Source organism: Dendronephthya gigantea, unplaced genomic scaffold (genome assembly GCF_004324835.1).
Source record: "Dendronephthya gigantea isolate DGI-Jeju-01 unplaced genomic scaffold, DenGig_1.0 000088F, whole genome shotgun sequence".
Taxonomy (NCBI): domain Eukaryota; kingdom Metazoa; phylum Cnidaria; class Anthozoa; order Malacalcyonacea; family Nephtheidae; genus Dendronephthya; species Dendronephthya gigantea.
This window is the reverse complement of record NW_021163098.1, coordinates 688,907-699,227: the sequence shown is the minus strand read 5'-3', so window position 1 is coordinate 699,227 and position 10,321 is coordinate 688,907. Positions and strand designations below refer to the sequence as shown.

The window sequence follows — 10,321 nt, the reverse complement described above, 5'->3', positions numbered from 1 at the left end:
AAAAAACGGAGTTTGCATCCAAATTTTTTTTTCGTCCCCTATTTAAAAGATACGATAATATTTTTCGATTTGAAAATATCATGTATCAGTTAGTCCATATCCTGGGAAAAATGGAAAATATTATGTTCTAAAAAAATAAATTGCGATTTAAAGGCCCGACTCTTTTTCTCCTCCGAAATCGTAAACACGTCCTGACGTTGATTAAAGCATGGCTTGCCTTCATGCTTGGGTTTTTCTGACATATGATGGTTCCGGTAAAACATTTTGATGCGTTTCAAAGTGCGTATAATCGTCTTTGATATGCTGAAAACAAAAGTTAGAGATGTTTTTTGCAAAACTAGAATATTTAGGATGATACAACACCATAAATGAAATGGGACAACGAACAATGAAACGTTTTTAACCGGTTAAAACGGGGTTTGCATCCAAATTTTTTTTGTCCCGTATCTAAAAGAGACGATAATATTTTTCGATTTGAAAATGCCCTGTATCAGTTAGTCCATATCGTGGAGAAAAATGAAAAATATTATGTTCTAAAAAATAAATGGCGCTTTAAAGGCCCGACTCTTTTCTCTTCCGAAATCGTAAAACACTTCCTGACGTTGATTAAAGAATGGCTTGCTTCATGCTTGGCGGTTTTCCTGATATGATGGTTCCGGTAAACATTTTGATGCGTTTCAAAGTGCGTATACTCGACTTTGATATGCTGAAAAAAAGTTAGCGATGTTTTTCGCAAAACTAGAATATTTGGGATGATACAACACCATAAATGAAATGGGACAGCGAACAATGAAACATTATTTCCGGGAAACGGAGTTGCATCCAAATTTGTTTTTTCCCCTATCTAAAAGAGACGATAACATTTTTCGATTTGAAAATGCCTTGCATCAGTTAGTCCATATCCTAGAGAAAAATGGAAAATATTATGTTCTAAAAAAATAAATTGCGCTTGAAAGGCCCGATTCTTTTCTCTTTCGAAATCGTGAAACACATCCTGACGTTGATTAAAGCATAGCTTGCTTCATGCTTGGGCTTTCCTGACATATGTTGGTTTCAGTAAAACATTTTGATGCGTTTTAAAGTGCGTATAATTGTCTTTCATATGCTGAAAACAAAAGTTAGAGATGTTTTTCGCAAAACTATAGAATATTTAGCTTGATACAACACCATAAATGAAATGGGACAGCGAACAAGGAAACATTATTGCCAAGGTAAAACGGAGTTTGCATCTAAATTTTTTTTGTCCTCTTTCTAAAACATACGGTCCATATCGTGGAGAAAATTGGAAAATATTATATTCTTAAAAAAACAAATTACGCTTGAAAGGCCCGACTCCTTTCTCTTCTGAAATCGTAAAACACGTCCTGACGTTGATTAAAGCATGGCTTGCTTTATGCTTGAGTTTTCCTGAGATATGATGGTTCCGGTAAAACATTTCGATGCATTTCAAAGTGCGTATAATCGTCTTTAATATGCTGAAAACAAAAGTTAGCGATTTTTTTCGCAAAACAAGAATATTTAGGATGATACAACACATCAGGCACATATCCTCTAAAGCAAGCAAACGCCTGTATGCCTTAAGGCTATTAAGAAGAAATGGTGTCCAACCTAGTGATCTTAAGGCGGTATATTGTAGTTTCATCAGACCTGTCCTGGAATATGCATGTCCAGTTTGGCATACCTCACTACCTAATTTCCTCACCGTTGAATTGGAACATTTTCAGCAACGTGCGTTCAAAATTATTTTTCCCCATTTGTCCTACACCGAAAGCCTTAAAGACCTGAATTTACCTACCTTAGAAGCGAGAAGGGAACGGTTATGCAGAACCTTTTATAAAAATAATTATAATGACCCTTCGGGTAAAATTTCTAGTCTATTACCCAAACTTTTAACCCATGAGTACGATCTCAGACATCCTCGATCGATCTCTCTTTTTAAATGTCGAACGAAACGCTATAATGATAGCTTTTTGCCGTATTGCATACGTAAATGGAACTCATTTTAATATTTTAATATTTTAGAACCTAATGTTAGCATATCTTTTTGTAGTTATGGTATTAACATGTTAGTAATTGTATTTCTGAGTATTTTATCACTGTAAATATGTAAATAGTCTTATTTCTGATACTTGTAAACTTGTGTTTTTCAGTTCGTTTTTGAACTGCCATTCAAGTATTTTAATAATAATCACATAATAATCACATAATCACCATAAATGAAATGGGACAGCGAACAATGAAACATTATTGCCGGGATAAAACGGAGTTTGCATCCAAATTTTTTTTGTCCCCTATCTAAAAGAGACGATAATATTTTTCGATTTGTAAATGCCTTGCATCAGTTAGTCCATATCGTGGAGAAAAATGGAAAATATTATGTTCTTGAAAAAATAAATTGGGCTTTAAAGGCCCGACTCTTTTCTCCTCCGAAATCCTAAAATACGTGTTGACGTTGCTTAAAGCATGGCTTGCTTCATGCTTGGGTTTTTTTGACATATGATGGTTTCGGTAAAACATTTTGATGCGTTTCAAAGTGCGTATAATCGTCTTTTATATGCTGAAAACAAAAGTTAGCGATGTTTTTCGCAAAACTAGAATATTTAGGATGATACAACACCATAAATGAAATGGGACAGCGAACAATGAAACACTTTTGCCGGGATAAAACGGAGTTTGCATCCAAATTTTTTTTGTCCCCTATCTAAAAGAAACGATAATATTTTTCGATTTGTAAATGCCTTGTATCAGCTAGTCAATATCGTGGAGAAAAATGGAAAATATTATGTTCTAAAAAAATAAATTGCGCTTGAAAGGTCCGACCCTTTTCTCTTCCGAGGTCGTAAAACACGTCCTGACGTTGATTAAAGCATTGCTTTCTTAATGCTTAGGTTTTCCTGACATATGATGGTTCCGGTAAAACATTTTGATTTGTTTCAAAGTTCGTATAATCGACTTTGATATGCTGAAAACAAAAGTTACAGATGTTTTTAGCAAAACTTGAATATTTAGGATGATACAGCACCATAAATGAAATGGGACAGCGAACAATGAAACGTTATTGCCAGGTTAAAACGGAGTTTGCATCCAAATTTTTTTTGTCCCCTATCTAAAAGAGACGATAAAAATCGTGGAGAAAAATGGAAAATATTATGTTCTAAAAAAATAAATTGCGCTTTAAAGGCCCGACTCTTTTCTCCTCCGAAATCGTAAAACACGTCCTGACGTTGATTAAAGCATGGCTTGCTTCATGCTTAGGTTTTCCTGACATATGATGGTTCCGGTAAAACATTTTGATGCGTTTCAAAGTTCGTATAATCGACTTGGATATGCTGAAAGCAAAAGTTAGCTATGTTTTTCGTAAAACTAGAATATTTAGCATGATACAACACCATAAATGAAATGGGACAGCGAACAATGAAACATTATTGCCGGGATAAAACGGAGTTTGCATCCGAAATTTTTTTGTCCCCCATCTAAAAGAGACGATAATATTTTTCGATTTGAAAATGCCTTGTATCCTGCAGTTAGTCAGCCTGCGTCACAGACGCTGGTGGTCCACCGACAAAAGGTGAGATCGAAGGGGGCTCGAATTTCAAAATGAGGGCGCTCATAAGTGTCTGTGCAGCAGCGACACTTAACGTGTTCTATAATTTATTCGAACGCCAAAATTATGCAGATTAAATGACTATTATAGCATGACGTTTAGGGGGCGTGGAGAAGCGAAAATTATGTAGATGATCAAAACATGTCGGACATATGTATATTATGTCTGCTTGTTATTGTCAAAATTACTGAAAAACATCGCGTCGAAGGCAAGGGGGCTTTTAAGATCATTCCTGAACTTGAAAGTTTACCTGTCCAAGTAGAAAGAGTAAGTGATTTTGTCTGCGCGTTCTGCGTGAAAAAGCTAAAGAAACGAAGAAACCTTCTCGAACAAATCGAGTCAATCGATGCATTCTATGCAAAATCATACTAAACTTCCTTCGTCGAGTTCTTCGCTAAAGAGGCAAGTGAGATTTTTTTGGAAACTGATGGTGTTGGTGTGAAGGTACATCGTGCAACGAAGGAGAACGTTTGCATAGGACAGAATCGCAGACTGAACCGAGGACTGAACCGTTTTGTAGTTCACCTATACGCCAAGCAACTAGGCCAGCAATTATGAACGCCAATCCGCAATGGCCTGTGTCACCAATTCATCCTCGAAAAGATCCCGAATCCACCACTGTGTCTGTGAGAGTTGAATGGCCAAGTAAAAAATACGAAAGAAAACTGTCAAAGGATCTCGAATCTCTGGGGAAAATGCTTGTGCGAGGAACATATAAGCAGATAGCTCGCGCAGCGTGGAAGAGTGCCAGCCTAAAGAAACAACTCCAACTGTTAGTTTTAAAAGAAGTGGATCGAGAGTGTACAAATCTTTGTTCGAAGAAAAATCCCAGTTGCCTAAGAAGCCCAACCAAAGAAGATATGTTGAAATTTTCAATCGAAGGCCTCAACAAAGAATTGAAGGAAAGAGCACCATTGGCATTCTCTGTGCTAGTAGCCGCTTCTGTGAACACTCGAAGTAGATCCAAGAAGAATGCACGCCTAGGAGAAGATTTCTGGTCGCCTGCTGTTGGTATGGCTGCAGCAATTTGCTTGAAAAATAGGTCAAAGTATATGAATGCATTACAGCTACTGATTACAATATTCAATTATCACTCAGGGTGGCAGGTATGTAGAAACAACGTTTATTTATTTCAATGGTTATGTTTATGAATTTTAGGGTAAAGTCGAGGGAACATGCTTACATAATATATGTGTGCAATTGATAATAAAAATCTAACATACTGATAACACTACTAAGGTGATCAACGTGCAATATGCTGCCTAATGCACCTTAGTTTGCAATTTTAATCTGTGTACATAACATCATGTGCTTGCAGGATAGCACTACAAAATTAAATTTGTGTATACACAATAAGTTCTTTGCTGATACTTTCCATTTGTAATCTTATATTATAATACTTTAGGCTACTCTTGCACGGCTGGCTACACTACGAATTATGACATCGCATTCATATCTTTACAAGAAGCTGGATGAATATGGATCTGGGTATCGTGACAAGATTTTAAAAGCTGTTGACAACCAGTGTCAGTTCATTAGAGAGAATGAAGCAGATACACAGCTATCATGCGACATTGGACGAAAGATAACCATTGACAACTTTGACTACCGGCAGAATGTACACCATATGACAGAACAGCACCAGAACATTGATGTTCACCTTGTTTCTGTGATGTCAACAGAAAATCGTGTTGGAGGCATAGAGTTCAGTGATGAGAAGAATGGTCCTGCAATTATGAAGCTTGAGAATGGGACATTCATACCAAGTGATGGTGACCATCAACTGCATAGGTCGAATTTTATCACCTTGGTTGGTCGCATACTTGTGGATAGTATACCATGTCTGAAATTCCTTGCTGATGTTGTCACGTCCCATATTCAACATAAATACAGCTCAGAGATGGCAAAGAAGACAGATACTGTAAGGAAATTTTTTTCTGTCTATTTTGATTTTCAGCTGGCAGAACATAATACTTTAAACCTATACTTATCCATCCATAATATATAGGTATTGTTATGTGTACCATAAATGTCAGTTTAACTTTATGTGTTATGAACGTACCTCTAGACATTTATGGGTCTCATTTATGAGAACGAAAATGATGCAGATGGTATCACTAACGTCATCAAAGAATTGCATCAGTACGTGCCCCACGGTCTGAATGATGATGAAACTGATGGAAAGTATGGTGAACAGGGGATTGTTGGAGACCAGCTTACCGTGGAAAGATTTGTCAACGCACATTGCTCTCTGGCAAATGGATTTACAGAAAAGGAACAGTGCAATGGCCTTCATCCTGAGATAGCAGATTGGCATTCTGGTAATAGATTCTTACAGGTACAGTATATATGAATATATAGTATTATTTTTTTAACAAGACTTCCAGGGAGAGTTGCGTAGTGTGGCAGCATACTGCCAGGAAATCTTTTAGTTGTAGGAACCACTGAGTATTTTCATAAAATACACAACAATGGTAACTCTGAATAAAGTAAGCATTTTTATTTCATTAATGTTTCGACTTAATTTAGTCATGATGAAAACCTATGATCTAAACCTATATAACTGACATAAATCAAAATCAGGCTAAAATTTAAACTAAACCTTTAACTATGTGTATGTTTATATTATGTTATGTACATTTTTTACAGTTAGCATTCCAGAACCTGTACAGCCCATCATCAAATTTTGACAAGTGCACAATGTATGCTGACCGTACTTTAATCAACCGACGAAATGTGAAAAGTGAAGTATCTTCTGCTGCAAATCCTTGCCGACAGTTTTTTACCTTGGAGGTAAAAGCTCGTGTCATTGCTGCTGGGTTGACAGTGTTGAAAATGGATAAATTAGAAGACGAACCTGCCAAGGATTTGTCCTTCTCTGGCGATAATTCCTCGAAAGTTGAGAAGACGAATTATCTCAAATCCATCTCTGCAAAGGTAAACTTAATTATTTTCCTATTATATGCTAGTAGTCATGCCTGTAGAAAAGCCCCCTGGGTGTGCTATGCCAAGAAAAATCAACTGAAAAATCATCTTGCAAGTTGCATGCAAAAAGTAAGAAATTAAAAAGGAAGAACGTGACACGGCACGCAATCAGTAGGTACAGTATCTAACTGTGTGCAGGCTAGGATGATATAGTACACAAATGAGAGGAAACAGAAGTCTGATATTATAATTCCTATATACTGTAGGTTGTTGATGAATTTATCATTGATGGAAGAAAGAATGAAAGAATCCTCCAGTGTATGGATAACATCGATCTTTGCGAGAAAGCTAAAGAGTTGTCACTGGATGACAATAATAGATACCGATGTAGATATGAAGGTTGTTCAAAAACATTTGCGCAATATGGCAAGAGAATGAAGGACCACGAGGCGAAACATGATCCACCTATATTGGAGGAGGTGAAGCAGTCAGTAACTGTGGATACCACATCCGATGAAGACCAAGATGACATGTTTTCCTATCAGAAAGCATTACTGGAGTATGGCATGCTCATCTTGAACTTTTGGGATGCCATTTCTGAAGGGGATGGTGAGCGTATCATGAGATGCTGGCGGTTTTTTCTACTGTACTTAAGAACAGAAGGTCAATCAGCTGCAAAATACTCGCTTGAGGGTTTATACCTTATGTGCCAAGCTAATGCTCTTTTAAGTCAACAAGCAGCTCACAGATTGATATGGAACCGGTCGGTGAAGAACAAAGATGGGCCTGGTGGCAACATACCTCTTGACCTCCAACTTGAGTTTTTCAACCGAATCATGAAAGCAGCAGTTAAGAATCTTGGGCCAAATGCTTCCAAATCATCACTCAACAGAATTTCACATTCCATGGGTGTGACAAATGTGTTGATGAGGCAGTTCGAACATGAACTTTCTGTTTACAGACGGTCTGGCAAACATATTACTACCTCGTCAAATAATGATTTGCGAAAGGTTGTAAAAGAACTGCTGAGTGAGAGAGCATTTCATGTTACTCCCGGGAGAAAATACCACCACTTTAAGAACATGAAGCAAAGTTTATTGCATGGTTTAGACTTGCAAAAGCTATTTAGCTGGATTAATGAACACAAGAAAAACCTTGTTTTACATAGAAGAGCTAGATAGCTGTGGTTAAAACTGTAGTTTGGTTCTATGTTATATTCCATGCACTGTACATATTCTAAGCCTAGTTTACATGCACACTTGATTACACTAAGAGTCCAGTAGCAAGGTGGCCTGACAACCTGATTATGCTATGCAAATTTCAAATCATTATTATCTCTTTAGAAACGTCTAAAACGTATTTGAACACGAGAATGTTTGCATAGCATGACCAAATTGTCTGGCTACCACTGCTGAAATCCAATGATTTTAACATTGGAACAATTTACTATATTTTAGTGAGGCATACGCTCTCATTTGAGGGTTTATCATTCTAAATACAACTCTAAATTAGTTAAGTAAGTTCTGAAACAAGCCGCTGTTACCAGAATAGTTTGAGTCCATCTCAGACATCTCAGTGTCACCAAGTGTCGTGTCTGCAATTGTGTTATCAACACTATCAAACATGTGGTTAAATGAAGAGTCGTTCCTGAGTTCATTCCATGCAGAATTAATTGATTCATCAAAAACAGAAGTGTTTCCAGCACTTAAATCACCTGGGATGTCATACTCAATATCAAAAAACCTCTGCAATTACTTTAAGTATAACACAAGCATACTGATTCCGCCAAATTTCAATCCGTTCATGAACATCGGTCAAGCTAAATAGTAGATGGCAGTTGTCTAAAACTTGCTTAATATGGAATTTGTTGAATTCCATTAAAACATTAGGACATGAAACGTACTTTGTTGCATCCAATCTGTTGGTCAATAGTTTTTAAATTGCAACAATTTTGTGCCAGGTCGTCCATGTTCATCAGAGACACTTCGAGTGCGCAAACTACTATTAGTTGGGATACACAAATCCATCATCATCTTCTAAATCAGCGTCCTTAGAAACCAAACACCAACTCAGCCCACAGTCCAGACCATTACAATAGCAATTAGCAGCACATACATCACAGCAATTGTGAGCAGGGCTTACTTCAGTGCAACCATGTGTGCTAAACTTCCTCATTAACTCTTGCCGTCGGCAGGTATCTGACTGCAAGAATTCCTTCATGTCACATTCACAGTATGCTACAAGCAACCCATTATAGAGAATGGTACATGTACTGCTCTTCCCATCCCTCCAGCTCTTCCAGACTCTTGAACATACTGTTCTAAGTTTTTTGATGGCCCAAAATGGATTACACGTCTGATTTCTTTACAATTCACTCCCATGCCAAAAGCAATTGTAGCTATTAAAACACGCAAGTGACTGTCAATAGCTGTCATATTTGCTAAAACATGGTCTTTCACAGACTGTGGTGTGCCAGCATGGAACATCTCCACAAGCCGATTCTGAGGTAAACATGAACCATTGTACATGTTAGCACCAAGATTGATTTCAAACATGCGGAACAATACTGAACATTGTTTCCTTGTCATACAATAAATTATTGTTCTTTCAGTTTGGCACTGAAGTCTTTGAAGTTCAGTTATTAGTTTCCTGAAGACATCCTCAAGACCACTTTCCTTATCCATGTAGGAGAGCATATACATTAAATTCATTCTATTTGGGTTCTGCTCAACAGTATACAGTTGATCCACATCTTTCTGAAGGGGATTTTTTTGTTTCCTGCAGACAAGCCCCTAATGAAAAAGCTAGTATCAAACCCTTATTTTAAATGATATATACTTTTGTAATTCAGGGTTTGTTTTGCATACGATAAGTACACACGAAAAACATAAATACATAACACTTTACACTTACCACTGAACAATACAATGAGCTTCATCAATAGCTACTCCCACAACTTTCGACGTGAACTCCGTGTCTGAAAATATATCTCTCCACGTCTCTGATGACAGGAAGCATTCTGGGGAACCATAAACGACTGTATAAACACCATTTTTAACTAGCTGAATGGTGTCTGGGTCAGAACATAACTCGTCAACGACAGCCACAGATGGTATACCAAGATTCTGCAAATATTCCACTTGGTCTTTCATCAACGCTTTAAGTGGTGATATGACAACAAGAACGCTTGTTCCTCGAGGGTTACCAAACAACGAGTCAAACACGACCGTCAAACTCTGAAATATTAGAGATTTCCCTGCTCCAGTCGGCAAGCTAACAAAAAGATTCAAATCTCTTTCAAAAAATGCTTTTATTGCTTCCTCTTGTTCTGGATACAAACTTTCAATGTTAAATAAAGTCGCAACAGAAGATAATGCTTTTCGCCAAGAATCTTCGCCAAACTTGCCGGCCGCCATGTTGCGATTATATAAAAAAATTTATACTATAATATAAACATAAATTAACCACGGCGAACCAATGAAACGCCTGTATTACCTGGCGACCAATCACAATGAACTATCCAGATTCTGGATAGTAGCTACGTCACAGAACACGAAAAGTTGCGCTGATTCATAGTCTGTTTCTTTCGGCAAAACAAAATAAAGCAAACAGACTATGCGTAGTCTAGCAGTTAGTCCATATCGTGGAGAAAAATGGAAAATATTATGTTCTAAAAAAATAAATTGCGCTTGAAAGGTCCGACCCGTTTCTCTTCCGAGGTCGTAAAACAAGTCCTGACGTTGATTAAAGCATGGCTTGCTTCATGCTTGGGTTTTCCTGACATATGATGGT

The 10,321-nt window shown here is 37.3% G+C and overlaps 2 protein-coding genes across 2 annotated transcripts; one reads left to right on the top strand and one right to left on the bottom strand.

The window, feature by feature from the left end:
• Positions 1-4,158: 4,158 nt before the first annotated feature.
• On the top strand, positions 4,159-8,191 carry LOC114533248. Its single transcript, XM_028554749.1, has 5 exons — positions 4,159-4,710; positions 5,010-5,525; positions 5,673-5,942; positions 6,254-6,541; positions 6,796-8,191. Exons 1-5 carry the CDS (start codon positions 4,159-4,161, stop codon positions 7,708-7,710), a joined length of 2,541 nt encoding a protein of 846 aa, XP_028410550.1. The 3' UTR covers positions 7,711-8,191.
• Positions 8,192-9,236: 1,045 nt separating this feature from the next.
• On the bottom strand, positions 9,237-9,945 carry LOC114533246 (probable ATP-dependent DNA helicase RecQ). Its single transcript, XM_028554748.1, has 2 exons — positions 9,443-9,945; positions 9,237-9,321 (listed from the first exon to the last, which is right to left on the bottom strand). Exons 1-2 carry the CDS (start codon positions 9,943-9,945, stop codon positions 9,237-9,239), a joined length of 588 nt encoding a protein of 195 aa, XP_028410549.1.
• Between the last annotated feature and the right edge of the window lie 376 nt (positions 9,946-10,321).

Excerpts from the sequence above, each read along its gene's own strand:
- LOC114533248 (XM_028554749.1), top strand. The coding sequence starts at position 4,159 with ATGAACGCCAATCCGCAATGGCCTGTGTCACCAATTCATCCTCGAAAA. Across the intron at positions 4,711-5,009 it reads ATTATCACTCAGGGTGGCAG|GCTACTCTTGCACGGCTGGC; the intron begins GTATGTAGAAAC and ends ATAATACTTTAG. Across the intron at positions 5,943-6,253 it reads CTGGTAATAGATTCTTACAG|TTAGCATTCCAGAACCTGTA; the intron begins GTACAGTATATA and ends CATTTTTTACAG.
- LOC114533246 (XM_028554748.1), bottom strand. The coding sequence starts at position 9,945 with ATGGCGGCCGGCAAGTTTGGCGAAGATTCTTGGCGAAAAGCATTATCT. Across the intron at positions 9,322-9,442 it reads GCTCATTGTATTGTTCAGTG|GGGCTTGTCTGCAGGAAACA; the intron begins GTAAGTGTAAAG and ends CTTTTTCATTAG.